At 39.7% G+C, this 18,668-nt stretch overlaps 1 protein-coding gene across 1 annotated transcript in view; it reads left to right on the forward strand.

The window, feature by feature from the left end:
* fstl4 (follistatin-like 4) overlaps positions 1-18,668 on the forward strand; it is a gene marked incomplete at both ends in the record, with an annotated part of 163,849 nt that overhangs the window by 118,830 nt on the left and 26,351 nt on the right. Inside the window, one exon of the mRNA XM_080041240.1 lies at positions 17,291-17,457. Within this exon, the coding sequence (XP_079897366.1) occupies positions 17,291-17,457 (167 nt within the window). The remainder of the gene's footprint in view (positions 1-17,290; positions 17,458-18,668) is intronic.

Genomic DNA, 18,668 nt, shown 5'->3' on the forward strand with positions numbered 1-18,668 from the left:
GATGACGTCATCAAGCCGTGCTCGAAAAAACAAGACAACTATAACACCCAGATCTTTATAAAGGGATGAAAGAGAGAGCGGAATGGGCCATCGGAGAGGGAAAGAACGAGCGTATAATAGTGACAAGATGTTGTGGCTTTCCAGCTGAAAAACATACTGTATGTCGCCAAATTGCACAGATCCAAAACCAGGATGAATACCTGAGGCTCTATTCATTTTGGTTTTCACATTCAAAGGGATCAGACTGTGTTTTGATCAGAGTAAAATGACTTAGAATTGCAGAGAGCATTTGTGTACCAATGTGGAAGGAGAGAATTGGGATTTAGGAGGATGCCACTTGTGTAGAGAAAGGAGATGGATAGAGGAAGAGGAAGCATTTAAAAAGAGTGTGTGGTGCATCATTTCAAGTTTACACATGTTTGTTAAAAAAATAAGTCAAGAAGATCCGGGAGAGGGTGAGGAGGAATAACTGACCTCGTGGAAAAGAGGGATGGAGCAAAACGAGAGAAGAAAAAAGTGTGTATAATACACAATTATAATGTTTAAAGGAGCCTGGGGCCATAAAGACTATGGGGGAAGTTGAGGATATGAGACATTAGAAAGGACAAGTAAAATGAAGTGAAAGGGTGAATAGAGGAAGGTAGATGTGCAGATGAAGAGCTGAGAGGGTAAGGAAGAAAGGTATAGGGTGGACAGACGATGAGATACACACCTTCTTACAGTCTTTGCACACCTTCGAGGGAAGAGTGAAGAAGTGGAATGAGTCATACTCTCTCTACACTTCCTGAGGAAAGGAGTGTCAGATTGTACCTCGGCAACACTTGAAAAAGTAGAAGAGTTTGGCAGTGTCAGGCTTTGTGCAGTTGCAAAACATGTCTTTGTTTGTCATGCAGTATTCCATCAGAACGCAGTGAAATAACAGTGTTATTACAGTAATGACAGTGACAGCAACTGTAGTTGATTGCAACCTTATTTCCATATTCATTTTGCTTTGTTTGCAATAGCACAAACATGTACAAACAACACCAAATGCATCAGAATTGCAATAATGAAAGTCAAGATCAGTGGAGGGCTGTGTGTGTGCGCGCGTGTGTGTGTGTGTGTGTGTGTGTGTGTGTGTGTGTGTGTGTGTGTGTGTGTGTGTCTGTGTGTCTGTGTGTGTCTGTGTGTCTGTGTCTGTGTGATGTCTGCAGTTGAGGTGATTTATTGAAAAACCAAACTAAAATAATACCTGAGGGATCAGATTATGATTGTAGGGAGAGGTTTAGATTGAGTCTCTTCATACAGTGATCCTAAGCCTTCCTGATCTTGTAGATTACATCACTCCTGTATGAGCACTCACACTAGAAGCCATTATCATTTAGTGTCTTTCAAAGTTTTTTTGTCCAGCAGACCTTGAAAGTGCAGCTTTGCCGGCTTCGGAAGGCTGAAATCATCATATAATGTGTAGTGTGTATGAGAAGAATAGAGAGAGAGAGGGGAAAAAAGGTGATGATAGAGGAGCCGGTAATCCCAAAACTCCAGTCTCCCACACGCTGTATTGTCAGTTTAATGTTTCAGGCTCCCAGCAGATTGTTAGTTCTGAGTAACTCTCAAGCTCCTATTCAATCCCGTCTTCTAAAACGACATGCACTGAACTGGCTTGAGGGTTAAAGCTCAGAGGCTATTGTTGTACTAAGATGATGCAGTGTTTGTTTGTTTGTTTGTTTGTTTGTTTGTTTGTTTGTTTGTTTTTTGGTGGGGGACTGGCTGGGCTTAATCCTAGTTACAAACTACACACATGTGGAACTCCTTGATGTGATGTTGTACTACACGAAAACTACTTCCGCTCGTGTTTTACTGAAAACACGAGTGAACAATTTATCCAGGCATTTTCTCTGTCCCCGCTCCTCCCCTGTATCTCAGTTAATGAGCTTGTATGTAACTTCAACTCAAAAATTACAAATGTTATCGATGCTATTGCACCCACCAAGGTGAAAATCATCTCTGGTAAAAAAAGGTCCCCCTGGAGAAATACCCCTCAGGTCAGAATTGAAAAAAGAGAGTGCCGTAAAGCAGAACGCAGGTGGCGAAAAACAAATCTAAATGTTCACTATAACATCTTCAAAGAGAAACTACGCACGTTTAATCTAGAACTAAGAAATGCAAGACAGTCTTTCTTCTCTGACATCATCACCAAAAACAGCAACAATGCACATGCCCTGTTTGCTGCTGTTGACAGGCTAACAAACCCTCCTGTGTCAGTAGCGTCTGAGCATCTTTCCACGAGGGCCTGCAATGAATTTGCCTCCTTCTTTACTGAGAAAATTCATAAAATAAGACAAGCTGTCACTGCATCAATACCAGGTTCAAGATATGTTTTATCTCTGTACCCATTTAAAACAAATTCAGATGCCATGACAGAGTTTTTTCTGATAATCAAGAAAAACCTGGATGACATTATACAACACCTGAACTCCTCCTCCTGTTGCCTTGACATTCTGCCCACAGGCTTCTTTAAAACTGTTTTTAGCTGTATGGCCTCAGATGTCCTAGAAATTGTCAATATGTCCCTTCGCACTGGTGTATTCCCACAGGCCCTGAAAACAGCTGTCATCAAGCCACTCCTAAAAAAGAAAAATCTAGATACATCACTCATGAACAATTATAGGCCGATATCCAACCTACCATTTTTAAGCAAGATCATTGAAAAAGCTGTTCATCATCAGCTAAATAACTACTTAGCAATGAATAACTGCTTTGATGTCTTTCAGTCAGGTTTTCGACAACACCACAGCACTGAGACTGCTCTGGTTAAGGTCCTCAATGACATCCACTTAAACACAGACAGTGGCAAAAGCTCTGTATTAGTTTTATTGGATCTCAGTGCTGCGTTCGACACAGTTGACCACAGCATATTGCTAGATCGACTTGCAAACTGGGTTGGACTTTCTGGAACTGTGCTAAACTGGTTTGAATCATACTTAAAGGAAAGAGACTACTATGTGTCAATAGGCAATTTCACATCCGAGCGAACAAATATTACATGCGGGGTCCCCCAAGGTTCCATTCTTGGGCCTCTTCTGTTTAACATATACATGCTACCGCTAGCTCAGATTATGAACAAAAACAAATTATGCTACCATAATTATGCAGACGACACACAAATTTACATAACCATATCACCAGGAGACTATGGTCCGATTCAAGCACTAAGTAAATGCATTGAACAAATCAATGACTGGATGTGCCAAAACTTTCTTCAATTAAACAGCGACAAAACTGAAGTAATTGTCTTTGGTGCCAGGGATGAACAATCAAAAGTCAGCGCACAGCTTAAATCTGTTATGTTAGAAAGCACACACCAAGCTAGAAATCTTGGAGTAGTGATAGATTCCGACTTGAATTTCAAAAAACACATTAAATCAATTACTAAGTCAGCCTACTACCACCTTAAAAATATATCGAGAATTAAAGGGCTAATATCTCAGCAGGACTTAGAAAAACTTGTCCATGCATTTATTTTTAGTAGACTTGACTACTGTAATAGTGTCTTTGCAGGCCTTCCTAAAAAATCAATCAGACAGCTTCAGCTAATTCAGAATGCTGCTGCTCGAGTCCTCACTAGGACCAAAAAAGTAGATCACATTACCCCAGTTCTTAGGTCTTTACACTGGCTTCCTGTCACTCAAAGAATTGATTTTAAAATATCGATGATGGTCTACAAAGCCTTAAATGGTTTAGGGCCAAAATACATTACTGATCTGCTGATACGTTATGAGCCGCCCAGAGCCCTTAGGTCGTCTGGGACAGGTCTTTTAAAAGTCCCCAGAGCTAGGACTAAACAGGGAGAGGCGGCATTCAGCGTTTATGCGCCCAATGTCTGGAACGGACTGCCAGAGAGTCTGAGGTCCGCTGAGACTCTCAGCTCTTTTAAATCGGGTCTCAAAACGTTCTTGTTTCCCTTTTAACCTGTAATTTTTTTTTTTTTTTTTTTTTTTTTTTTTTGGTAAAATGTTTTAATTCTTTTATTTAAATGTTGTATTTTTATCCATGTTTTAAATTTGTTCATTTTTTTTTTTTTTTTTTTTTGTATTTGTATTCTTTATTTGATTTTAACCCTGTGAAGCACCTTGAGTGGCCCTGTGCCTGAAATGTGCTCTATAAATAAAATTGCCTTGCCTTGCCTTGCCTTACACAGAAGAAATCCTAAAGCTTTTGAATTTGATTCCTCTTTTTGACTCTGAAATTGAAACAGTCTGGGTTTTTTCCATCCAAATTTCAATATATGTGACTAACAAGTCACTTGAAACCTCCTATGTGGAACTTTTATTTCCTATAGTGTCCCCTTATTGCAGCATGATGAGTTGTTGGGTATAGAATACACCTTTGGTCAGATTGCTCACACCTGCATGTTAGTGTGAGACAAACATTGCACATATTCTTTTCTGTAAACACTCAGATCACTTGTTACATAGGCTCAGAACTGTATGGAAAGGGTCAAGTTGGGGATCACAACAGCGTCCTTTTTACTGTGAGGCAACCATTCTACCCCCCATGCTGCCCACACGCAATCATTAATCATAATGCATGCAGGAATTTAGCCCACAACTTTAATTATTATTTTCAAAACTTGTGTCAAGCTTCAAGGACTCCTAATCATTTGGTAGTGTGGTGCATGCATGGTGCAGACAAGCTGTATTTTCCCATTACACATTACAGAGGAGAATGAGAGAGAGAGTACTCGAGGAGAAAATATAGAGCAATTAATCCACTTCATCAACTCATCAGCAGCTTTTTAAAAACCCTATTAGTGGTTATAACGTTGCCATATTACAATGCCTGCTTACTTCGCTTCTAATTTATCAACACACATTTTACCGAGGTGTAAAAGAGAGAAAAAAGTTTTAAACTAGTTAAATGTTTATTTTGAAAGTATGGACTCCTTCTTCTCGACCAAAATAATATGTGTTGTTCAAAATCAAATTGTTTCAACAGACTGATATTGATCAAATAAAATTGTCCTTAGATGTATTATTGAAGGTGTCTGTTGTGATGGCATCTGTGTTATTAAATCTGAGACAGTTGTTTACAGAAAGAAAGTTTATCAACCTATGTGGGCTGGCATTTAAAAGAAAGGACATGAACTTCACATCAGACATACATATTATGTAGTCAGCGTACTGACTGTAATCGGTTCTAACGATACAATTAATAATCCATTTCCATTTCCTAACTAACTAAGTAACTGCTGTAAAGTAAAATTAGACTTTATTCCTGGAACTCAAAGGAATTCGCCGGAATTGTCTTGATGGAGATAAATCAACCTACACTCAACCATATTAATCTACACATGTCCATTCATAATTCTACAAAGTGTCGCCCTTGTCATAACATGATAAAGACTCCTCTGCTCTGAGCCAAGAAATCTCCCATTATTATTTCTATCAGAGACACACTGTGAAGGGCATTCTCTTATTTAAAAAAATAAAATAAAAAATCTATTAAAATACATTTACGGCGCTTTTAATTGTGGTATTTCATACTTTTATACATCACAACGTTACTTTATTTTTAGCTGATTAAAAGGAGAACATCATCATCCTGACATTACAGGTTATTCTCAGATAGAGTTTAACAAGTCCTTTTTTGCCACTGGAGCAAGAGCAGGAATATACAGCCTGTTCTTCACTTAAAACTTTTTCTCAAATAGGATTTTTCCCCCCCTGAAGTACAGTCATCATATCAGCCCTCACACTGCCTCAACCCTTTTTCTCCTAACAGGCTCTTAACAAAAGATGTGTTGCAGATGCATTTTTTCATCTTTCCTCTATCTGATTTTACTTTAATCAATACAGCTACCTAGCCCGACCTTGCCACTTCTCACACTTGATGCATGTTTTTACTCTCACAGGAACAACCCAACACCTTTGTATATATTTAAGGTCTCTTTTCTTCAGTTAAGCCGACATCTGCATTGATTTTGTTCATTGTTACCTGAGCACTTCTAGTACTATCTGTGTGCTTCTAGTGAATTTCAGTTCTACGACTCGAGTAATGATCCATTTTGTGTGATGTCTGAGAACTGATGCTGAACTGGGTCTAAGGCTGTCCTACTTTGTGCACTGTGCTGGAGCTATAGTTCATTTATAATTTTTTTGAAAGTGGTGAGAAACCCCAGAGGTGTTGTTAACTAATTCCACTGCAAATTATTAACCCGCTTACAATGTATTTAACTAATAACAAAAGTGGTGATATTAATCAGTGCACTTATACCCTCCTGTACTTTGTTCATCAGTGACACCCCCCCCCCCCCCCCTTCAGCACCCAAGCAGGATGGATGAGCAGCATTTTTACATGGCCTCTGCTTTAATAAGAACCGTCAGGATACTTGTGTAGACAATGGATTGCTTAAACACATTGAAGGTCCAGCTCATCTACTTTATAGAAAAGCTACTTAGCGATTTAAATGAATCTAGTAGAAGCGTAACGCTACACAAGTGTTTTCAATTTACTACACTGTAAAACCTCACTCATTAGTTCTGCCAGAATAATAGTGTGTTTTGTCAAAGTGAAAAACAGAGCATATAACTTTCATTCCGGCACTTCATTGAAGACTAAAAGAAAGAGAAGCATTGCTCTGTTTCCTTCTTTCTATGCAGATGTATTCCTATTAGCGTCTGTTTTAAACATGACCTCTCTCAATTGTCAACTTCAAATTCAAATAACAGTCCCGAGTACTCTCACCTTTTTAGCAGTCTGAACTCAAGAGTCTATATAGTGTACATCCTTAACCTTGGAGTGTTATGCTTTTGGAAAAACACACACATACAGGGCCTTCTGTGTAGCTTTTCAGCATTTGTCCAAAAACTCTGCATATATTTTATTCCTTCTTGTACGTAAGTCAAGATGCATGCTTGTACTTTTAAAAACACATATACGCAGCCATCCAAAGACACACACATACAATTCTCAGTGCATCTCATTGTGTATTCTGTCTCTATCGAGGCAGACCCTCAGGTCAGGTCAAGCTGTGTCTCCTGCAGTGCAGAGTTCTGCTGCAGGCCACTAATCTCTCTTACCCTTCTCCTCCCCAAGGCTGAAAGGCCTTTACAACCAGAGAGAGCACTTAGCCAACGCTGTCAGAAGATGCCTTCACAGTTTACCATTGGAGGCATGGGTGGGGAGACAGAGAGAGAGAGAGAGAGAGAGAGAGAGAGAGATAGAGAGAGAGAGAGTGGGGGGTAGGTTTAGGGTTAGGGGTCTCTGTCTTTGTTTCCATAAAGATGAAAGATTATCCAGATTGCCAGAGATCTTATGTTGCTATCGGATGAGAGTATCACTTTAATGAATTGGTTCTCATCCGGCCAAATGAAGTATGGGAGATTAGCTTGAGACTGTCAGCTTGTTTCCAGTAAGCCCCTCGGAGTAGGATTACTTTTTTGGCCTAAGACTTAAAATGTCAGCTTTATCAAACCATAGGGTGTGAAGATAAAAAAGAAAATGTACAAGCTGCATCTGCAAAAAGAAAATCTAAATGCTGCAAATGTACTCGTATTCCTTTGCCATTTTCAAGACTGTATACTTCTAAATGTAATCGTGAAACAAACATTGAAATTGAACAAGACACTTTTTTGCCATCAAGCAAATATAAATAGATTACCATTGCTTAATTAATAATGTTTAGTCTTTTAGAAAACAGTCTGGGTACATTAAATTGCTCGTACAACAATATGTATTACTTCGACCCATGTACATACAGCTTTAACACCAAATTCCCAAATAGCTCACAGTCAGATCGATTATTCAGATAGTTTCAACCTTGTTGCTACAAGCTAATATAGTTTCAAATAATATCCCCCCCCCCCCCCACACACACACACACTATTATATAATAACTCATAATGTCACGAAGTGTGACATCCCACAAACTCTCTTTCATCTCAGTCAATGTAATTTGATAATGGCAGGGGGTGACGCAGTATTTTTGACCTGCACGAGTCATAACGAGAAATATCGGAAAAGCTTTGCAGAAACGACTTGAGGTGTAAGAGCTTAAACGCCGTAACGTTCCTTTTAACTGTATAAGCACGCAGCAATTTACAAGCTTGGCATGAAAGGGGCTCTGCAGCAAAGGATTCTGATTCAAATTCAACGGACCCTATAAGCTACAAACCGAACGTATAGCAAATAGATAAAAGTGAGAACCTGTGGAGTTTGATAAAGTAAACATGTCTGTAAACCCTCCAAGGCAGGCAATTCATTTAATAATTTTCCTTAACAGCTTACTCATGTCCTTAGGGATTAAATGACACGGTATCCTGCCTTGTCATTAGCCAACTGATGCTGGTTTATTTTTGAGCCTAGTCCTCTGTAAATCCACTGTCGCCTTGCAATGCACTGTGGTGCTTAGCAGTGACACCTACCTCAGGAATGGGCTCTGTTGTTAGCAGCCTGCTCCTGCGAAATTGGTCATTAAGTAATGTGTGGGAGACAGTTGTTCCATCTAAATGGGAAGGCTGCTGTTCCGGGTTGAGTCACACACATTGTTGACAACAGCAGTGTGAGTGCTACTTACATCAGTTAGTGCAGTGTAGGAGTACCTTGTTATTTCAAGCGCTATATTTTTCTTGGCTTTTCAAACCTGTAGTTTTTATGAAAGACAGGAATGCAATTGTAATGTCTGTCGTACAACACTGTGTTCCGCTCTGTGGAAATGCTACAAAGGTAGCAATTTGTCAAAGTTTAATTCGCCCACCATGAGCTAGTTTCTTATTATTTGATATTAATGTAGTGGCAGACCATCACAACTCTTCATCAACTTCTAATCAACACAAAACACCCAGGAGTTCAAAAGTAAGGATCCAGCTGCTGTGAGGTGTTCTCAACATGAGTTTTGTAAGCAGCAGTAGAAGGACAGACAGCAGTAGCAGATCTCCTGCCAAATTGCTTTTCATGGTTTGATAAAAAAGCAGGGAACAGATTGTTTGAAGATACTCTTACCTTCACACACACACACACGCACACGCACACACACACACACACACACACACACACACACACACACACACACACACACACACACACACACACACACACACACACACACCCACACCCCCCCCCCCCCACAAACAAACACACATACCTACACACTTACTTGATCCCTGTCTTCTCTTTCAGATTCTCACAAGGCTTGTTCATTATCCAGTTATTAAGGGGCCCTGGAAAATAAGCAATACTGTGGCTTTCACCAGATATCAAGAGGTTTGGCGTTTTAAGACCTGCCTTGTTAAGTTCAGATCAATCAAATCCTGGAGTTTTAACCTCCTTGGTGCGTTTCGTTTGGGTCTGGTGTGAACACAGCAATCACACTGGGGTTTGGACCGAAACAACCCCACCGGTATGTTGTTTAAGAGGTGGTCTCTGTCTGGTTAGAAATGAATGGTACAGTTTGTTTGTGGTGAGAGCATCAGATCTTCAACCAAACCAACTGCCGGAAGCATTGCACCTTATTTTTTATTTCATTAAACCAGCTCCCGCAAACCAGCTGATTTATGCACACCTCCTCCTGAACTGTCTTGATGCGCCTTCTATAACATAATATTTTCTCAGCGGGCATAATTTTCTAAGCTTTATTATTTGCTTAAAGTGATAAATGCAAAAAAATATATGATTAAATTGACCAGGCCCAAGATAAACCCACGTAGTTGTCCTTACTTTGTGAGATTGGCGAGGGGCAATTTACAAGACAGGAGAGGAGTCTGATCTCTTTTTACTCTTTGTTTACTTTCGGGGGCTTTCTTGCATGAGAAACATTCTGACCAATTAGAAAGCGGTTTCCTTGCGCATTATACATTTTGGTTACGCTTGTGAACGCTGCCAAGTGAACACCAACCAAACTCCAAGCATTGTGACACATAGTAAAAAATTGGTCTCTCTTTTAAGATCAAACGAAAACAAACTATAGGTGTGGAAAAAGAGAAGTACAGGCAGGAACCGCAAAAAATAAAGAATCAGAGAGGAAATGAGGCAGTAGCTGGAAGATAGAAAGAGGCAGAGTGAGGGAAGGAGCAAAGTGAAGTTACGAAATGTGGCAGCGGAGGATTCCTCTGTACCTGTGGAGGAGATTAAGGGTTCTGCATCCAGAGTGATGAATGAGCTGGCCACTGATTGCTCATCCTCATCTCCCTCCTATGAATAATCACCACCACCACAGCACTCTCACTGAGAGCTTGCGTGTGTGTTCTCTCTGTGTGTGTGTGTGTGTGTGTGTGTGTGTGTGTGTGTGTGTGTGTGTGTGTGTGTGTGTGTGTCTGTGTGTGTGTGTGTGTGTGTGTGTGTGTGTGTGTGTGTGTGTGTGTGTGTGTGTGTGTGTGTGTGTGTGTGTGTGTGTGTGTGTGTGTGTGTGTGTGTGTGTGTGAAGAGAAAGAGAAAAAAAGGGCTTGTGTGTACATAAGAGATAACAGTATGAGAGGGAGAGTCAATGAACAGTATGCATGTGTAATATGTGAGAGTGATGTGATATACCGTGTGTGCATAATAATGAACTGTCTGAGAGTGCATACCTATTGATTGGCTGAGAAAATGGATGAGCATGTCCAGTATAATATTACAGTAATTATGTGTGCTTGTAACATGAATTAAATATTTAGTAATGGCTGCAGCTCACCTTTAGAGAGCGGCCCTCATAGTGAATGCACAGTGGCGCACTGTTAGATCATGTGTAGACACTGTATGCTCCCAGTGGAAGTCCTGTCAGCTTTACATGTTCAAACCATGCCAGTGTCATGGCCACCACTGATGATCACATGCAATCATCTAGTAGTTCATGCAATTCCACGCTTTCAAAGAGATCTTATATTCTCAGTATAAATCAGTTGTATTAATAAAGAATGGTGTGTTGTTATTCAATGCCAGCCTGGGAAAATTACAATAAATATGTGAGATTTCAAGACTTCAACCAGCTCAGACTGTATGTTCTGGTGCATATAATGATCTCTTAATATATTATCACATACCGGTGTTTGTATACCTTGATAGAGTATGGCAGGCTTGTCAAAGACGTAGGAATGGTCCTCCATTAATCACAGGTCTTATCCATATCAGTGAGCACATACATCTTTTTTCTCATGGCTTCTTAGTTTTTCCCCAATGTGCAACACAATACAAGGTGATGACAGGTGACAACTCATTCGCATGTGTCCCTTTTGAAGGTGCACCCAGTGGGCATGAAGCTGTATTTAACCACAGTCTGACACACAGCAATATCGTGGGTTGTTGTTGTTGTTGTTGTTATATTGTTGCATTGCCCTGTAGACTAAGTCTGCCAGTTTTCTTGACTTTTTTGATGGTTCCATAGCAACAATCAAATACAAAATCCATTTTGTTGCTTGGTAAAAAAAACAAGGATTTAGTTGAGGGCTAACCCAAGTGCAACTGTGACTCACTTCAAGCATGTGATCTCTTTGAATCCTACAAGTCTCCATTGATCAGTAGTTTGACAGTGTTGCAGAAACATGTAGGAAATGCAGAGGAAAGAAAAATCCAGCCCACTTACTGTAGCAGCTGCTTTTCCCTTAGTAATGATTCAAACCCAAATCTTAATCTACTAAATGACTCTTGAGTGACGCTATCTTTTAAATCAGGGTCAAATATGAATAATCCAGTGTGTGCTGTGCATCTATTTGCTTCCATAACACATGAAGGGAGGACGGTGTACTTGTCGAGCGAGTGACACACACCACCCACTTCTCTTGGTCTTTAGAAGCTGCTGAGTTTATTTGCCGACACACTGTAGCCTTTGATGTACATTTACTGCCCGATTGACAACTTATTACTAACCTTTCCCCCTGTTCCGCTCCATTCACCGGCACTTTTCTGCTGCTTTCTCTATTGCTCACCCACGCACTCACTGTGTTGTTGATCTATTCCTTAAAAGAGCTATGCTACGTAGAGGTTCTTTAGGCTTTGCAGAGATTCAAAAGGAGATATACTGTATTTATGATCCATGGTATCCTGACTATGTGTCTGAAACAATATCCTACATAGGTTTAATGAGTCTTTTACAATTGTATGTTTCAGATTTTTATTAACTATGACTATACCGTCATCTGTCAGAAGGGAAAACTGCCCATCGTAATCAATCCAAACTTGAACTTTCCCCACTGTCAGTCAAACTGACTTCAGTACAGTCATGCCATCACAGTAATGGTACTGTCACTAGAGAGCACAACACATACATCAGCTAGTGGATAAGTCTAGAGAGAGGGATATCTGAGAAGAGCTGAGGACAGGCAGTTTAACATGCAAAGTGTTATTTTACCCTGATAGATCTCTACAGAGTTTACTGCTAAAGGAGAATTTGCTATACTTAGAAAGGGGGCTAGTTGAAAACGTAGCACATTTGTATGCACTTCAGATACTGATCTAAAACTATACAATATTAAGCTTAAATACAGAAAGGCTACAATTATTTTTGTGAATTATTAAATGGAGACATTCCAACCTATTTATGCTGAGCTAATCATTTTCTTAAATCGTTCCAATCTATATTTTCAAGGCGTATCTGAGTTGTAACAATGTGAAATCTGCAGATTTGCAGCTTAACGCAAACACATATTTCTAGTACTGTATCATCACTACTGCTGCTTTCTTTTTTTGAGGTAGATTTGGGACATTTTGTCAGATTTTCTCTCCCAACTTGTCATAATGCCTGATTGTGTCCCCACCTATGTATAGATATAACAAGCAACACAAATACAGCCCAAGAAATGTTACATCCGCCTTCCTCCGCAACAGCTAGACGGTGATTCTCAGCTACCCTTGGGTGTGAAAAAAATAATAATGGAACTATCGAAACTTGAAAACTTTTTTTATATTGGACTAGAATTGATTGAAGTGAACTGAGCTTGTTTATTCTCTGCTCTGGAAAAACTCACCCAATAAATCACTGTAGAAGAACATTGTTGACATTCAGGTGTATTTTTATATTTAAATTTCTTGGATATATTCTCATACTTAATATTATCTAAAGGCATAATAATCAATTGACATACAGTCATTTAATGTGGATTAAGTAGCAGGCGATGAAGACATCTGTTTAAAACTGGGTGATATTGGATTAAAAACCGGAAATTCTATAGATCCTTTAGTTTGATACAAATTTCATCAACTGTCTACCCATTGAAATGCAGTTACTTTCAAACCTTTACCTAACAGCTAACAATTTCACTTCTCACCTAAATCTTGCCCATTTTGACTCTAGATATATGATTTATTGACCCACAAATCAACAAAGTTGTTTGCTGGGTTCTTTCTTGATTTCTGGCCTCGCTAACTTGACTCCTCACATCCTCACATTCCACTCACTTCACCTTTAACCCTCCTCCTGCCTTCTGTTGTCCTTATCTCTGTGTTGCTCTCTGCCCCTCTCCACCTCTGTAGTCTCCAGTCTTACCCTAAATAATCATGGCTTTCTGCTCCTCTGCCATGTGGTTTTGATGTCTTGCTCCTGCTCACTAGGAGCTGGTCTAATACAATTGGAAACGGACAACTCTCTGAGCTGCAGTCTTGAGCTGGCTATTAGTTATCCCTGGGAGATGTACTACGTGCTCTGCATCAGATTTGTCTCTCCTCCTGTCTCACACGTACACACATTTTCAATCATTCTCATGGGGCCCCTTCGTCGTCTCTCTTTCTTTCGTTTGCTCATCCTCTACAACAATTGTTTTTTCTCGTGAATTAAGCTGACTTTCAATTGTTTTATCTGCCATTAATTTTGGGTTGTTTGAGTCCTCTACTCCTCTTCTTCCTTCACTTTCTTCCAATATTTAGCTTTGCTCTCCCTCCTTTCTGTTTTCCTACCTATCTGTATTCTCACTGTACTGTACTGTATATCTCTCCAGAGTTGGAAACAGAAACTTCCCTGTTGACCCTGTCAGCTCGCTCCGAGGGCTGATCCATCAGTCAATTACCAACTTACACATTGGAGCTATTTTTGGAAAGGTGGGGGTGCAGGGGGCTTTAGACATCATTAGCTATATAATGCCATGGCAACCTTCCTCTACACGCCAGGGCAGAACAGGTGCTGCTTTATGGGTATACAATTTGTCTTGGTCATCGGAGAGTGGGAGAGAATCCACGGGAGGATATTTATTAATAATTGTATTGAGTGGCTCTTAAAGTGTGAGTCATGCTGTTGGTTGAGTGAAATGATGGTGTAGATGTTAGGGCTGGGATCAAATGCCTTTACCTTTTGACAACCACCAAAAATGTGTCTGTAGCATTAAGTATTATTTGATTATTTTAATTGTACAACAGGTAGATCTCTGGTATACCCAGTTTGCCTCGAAAAGTGCCATCAACGGCAATCATCTAACTAATATCTCACTGCTTTTTTCCATCACATAAAAATGGCAGGACATTTTTCTTTGGTCTGATAACTGTAATATCAGTGGGGTGAGTTTGGATGGCATCAGGATTAATTCAATGGTGTCAGGATTAATTTCACTACGGGTCAGTTTTTCACAAAGATAGATGTTCTTCTTTTTTTTCTTGCTGTGGGCTTATCCGTGATTAGAAGTGATGACTAATACAGAAAAGTTTAGGAAAGTTTTGAAATGAACTGATATGAAATGTTGTCAGATAGTTGCTGTAAATATTTAAACAGAACTTCCCATTTTTAATTGATTGGACATATCCAATTTGATTTGCTATGTAGACAGCTGTGTTACCGCCCCTTCATGTGGAGGGGGCTTTGAGCTGAAGGTTATCTTTTTGCCGCTGACAGTGCTGCTTCTCAACAGAGTAAATTGAAGGGATTCATACCCAAACCAGAAAAGTACAGTGATATATGAAAGTCATCAGTCAATATTTCAAAACCATAGGCCAGTCAGTTCTCAAATGCACAACCATAAAGCACACACACATGTCAACATGACATATAACCTTACTAGCAATCTCTTTCTAGGTTTTCATTTATTTGACAGAATTTCAAATGATAGACCTCCAGTTGCTTCTCTTGCAAGTGTGCAATCAATGACTAAAGCTAAGCATCCCTACTTCATTGAGCCAGCACTTACACTGTAGCTGTTAATAAGGAAAGCAATCATTCACAGTAGCCAGTGTTTTATCTGCCATAGCCCATTAATTGCAGTTCCTTCTTCTGTTCTTCTCCGAACTTTTAAAGACACAATCCTTTTTGTGCAGATTTTTTGAAGCCGTATATCTCGTCCCTATACCTTAAAAGAATCAATATTAAGTAACAGCAGAGATGTGCATCCGAATAGTCAACTGCAAGACACTGCAGCAGACCATAAAACTTTAGCTTCCCCGTGCACTGGATTAGATTTAATGTGAGCCTTGGTCTGGTTGACATTCACAGTAGCACCCTGAGACCTAGCCCTCCCAGCCATGTCAGATCAATGCACTTCATCCCTCATCTGTTCACATGGCACTCCAAAGCCTGTTCTGCCACCCAAAATCACTGCTCCTCTGAATTATAACTTTGTTGGATCTGGCAGCGTACTGTACCCAAGGCATTCTGGAATACCACTGACGGACGGAGCTGTCAGCCCAGATATATCCATCACCTGGAGAGCCTCGTGAAACAGACAGCTAAATATCCAGAGGTTCTTTTACTACAGTGTTTGTCAAAGCCACGATCCGGACTGGAAGTTCTCTCCATAAACATTTCATAGTCTGTCTGTTAGCCGTCTACTCCAAGTCGGGGTTTTGACACTGAAATATTGTCCCAAGTGGTGTTGAAATGGGAGAAAAAAAAACGTTTGTGAGTGATACTGACCTCATCACTGTCGGTTCAGTCATCAACCTCATATCTTAAAAGCCAATGTTTATTTTTGGGTCTTTTTTTCAAATAGATTTGTGTTCCACTATGAGGTTGTGATAGATTTGATAAGGTTGTAGCGCCTAGAGAGGGAGTACAAGCCTAAAGTCAGGAATGCGCAGAAACATGGTAAACAATGGTGGATTGATGTACGTTACATATATATATACTGTTTGTCATACTCTGAAAACAGATTTGCAACTCCATTCGAGATGTGAGTTTCTTTTCATTCATGTTTCTCAGGGACCTGTTCACAAACCTGAAATAATCAGTTTCCATTACTCTTTTGTTTGGCTAGTTCTTTTTCTGTTGAATGTTTTTTTTCTTCATACATACAGACATACATATTGTAAGTCACAGCATTTGTATTTGTATGGATATATTGTTTTTAATCTCAATTTCAAACTTTTTCTTTTATTAGATCAATAACGGTGTATCATTTCTTATAAATATTCCAGTACTGAAAAGTCATAAAGCATGGTGGTATCGGTCGATTAATGGCCCTGTGTGTATATGTGGGTGTGATTTGCATCAGTGTAACACATGGGTGGCTCCAGTTAGATTTCCATCAGGTGTCCGTGTCCCTTTATTTATTGAACCAACTATATCCGGTCCCCAGTCAATATTGACCCAGGGTCACACACACTGTCATATATCATGTGCCGGCGGGCCTGAACTCCACATGCACACATCATACTTATGCTGCTCTTCCAATGATATACCCATTTATGTTTTATAAAAATACACAATGAAAACATTTCATCAGCATGGAGTATGTGTAGAGAAAACGTAAAGAAAAGGGCCTAAAAAAGACTAATAGTGATCTAGTGTAATGATTTAATGCAAGTTCATGAGGTAGATTTCATAGTGAGAAAACTTGGCCCATACCGTAAGAAATCTTACATAGCCAATTTTGCTGCAAAGACAATATTTTATGTCTAGTTAAAACATTGGACTCAATGTAAGTTTAAAACTGACAAAGTTTCCAGACTGTAACTGTGACTGTAGATTCCCTGCCTGGCCACACAACTTGGCGACAGACACTATTTATGGTGCCAAGAAGTAATTCTTAAATTTGCCGTAAAGGTGAATTGAATTGGATGGCCATTTCAATGACCATAAATTTCCCTTTAATGAGAATAATGATATTTAGCTAAAGCAGTGTGTCCTCTTGATACACTGTGGTCCTTTTTTCCATACTGGGATATCCTTCACTCCCCGAGACAGCTGTTTATCCTCGCCGGTCCACCAGTAATGAGATGGATGCTTAGGAATGTATTAAGCTTGGCTACCGTTCCACTATATCAGCACACTCATTCTGATTTGTGATTTCTCCTGCTTCTCCCCCTCCCTTTTTGCTCTCTCTCTCTCTCTTTTCATTTTTCTAAATCTTTTTCCTCTCCTCTCTACCTCTTCTCTCTGGCCTCCATTCTTTCTCTCCGACACCAATCATTTCCCTTCTAACAGAGGTTGTGCAGTTGAGCCTGTCGGAGGAGCAGCGGATCAGCGTCTCCACGGTAACGGTGGGCCTCAGTGCTGTCCTTACCTGTGCTATCCAGGGAACGCTGCGCCCGCCAATCATCTGGAAGAGAAATGGAATCATACTTAACTTCTTGGACCTGGAGGATATCAATGTGAGAGCATGTTGTTGTTTACTTCATCATGTGTGTGCCTTATTTTGTAAAAAAAAAAAAAAAAAAGGTGCAATGCCTACAAGGAATAACCCATATTCCTTGGTTTAAAAACATCCCCGGGGCGCTCGTGGTGTAGTTTTTAGTGCGTCCGCACATAGAGGCTCAGTGGTCAGAAGCAGCAGATCACGGGTTCAAATCCGGCCCGTGGTTGTTCTCTGCATGTCATTCCCTTTTCTGTCCCTCCAACCTGTCTAATAAAGCATTAGAATACAAAAAAAAATAAAAAATAAATAAATAAATAATTGTTCATATCGATGGAATTACACATGTAAATGGTGTTAGACTTTATCCTTCAGGCTATGAATACATGCCTTTGCACCATCTAGTCAGAGCATTATGAATACTAATGAATCGCTATTTATATGTTTTTCGTCACAAGGGGCAGCGGAATAACTCCAAAACAACTTGTCAGACACAAAACCATGAAATATGTATCCTTCATAGCAGAAGTGGAAAACAATTACCCATTTACACATCAGTAGACAGAGAGCAGCAACGTTTATTCCCATCAGGATTGTGTTTGTGTTCACCAGATGAATGTAAATCTAGATGTTGCTAGATTTCTTCTCAGAGCTTGTTTTACTGAAAACAGCTGGCTGCTGCTGCTGCTTGAACAGAGGATGATGAGAGCGATGTGGCTGACTGAGCCGTAAAGTACATTTTCTGAATCGCAAAACAGTGAGCTAAAAGAAACTAGTGTGTTGCTATGAGTGACCCCGTACAACACTCATACTATTTATTATTACTATTATTTATAAACCTATTTATTAGGGAATTACTTTATTTTTAAAAAAATGTGTGAACCCATGACAAATGAAGGAGACCGTGTGCACACTTGCGTCCTAAGGTGTGAGAATTCGTTTTTTAAAGAAATTCAATTGGACACCTTGATTTAATATGTTTTAACCTCAGCAGCAATGGACAGCAGTTTGGGTTAAAAGTTTTTAGGTGGTCTGAGAGCTTTTCAGTTTATTTATTATCATCAAACACATTTTTATTGTATTTTATTCCACTTCAGAACTAATACAATTCTGTTGAGATTAGAGAGATTGGGAGCTTTGTTGAACATCCTATTTCCGTGATAAAAACTTTCAAAAACTTTTACTTCATGCATTCTGATAACACACCTTGCACAGGGACACCTTTGCAGA

The sequence above is a fragment of the Ammodytes marinus genome (assembly GCF_949987685.1).
Source record: "Ammodytes marinus genome assembly, chromosome: 14".
NCBI lineage: Eukaryota > Metazoa > Chordata > Actinopteri > Uranoscopiformes > Ammodytidae > Ammodytes > Ammodytes marinus.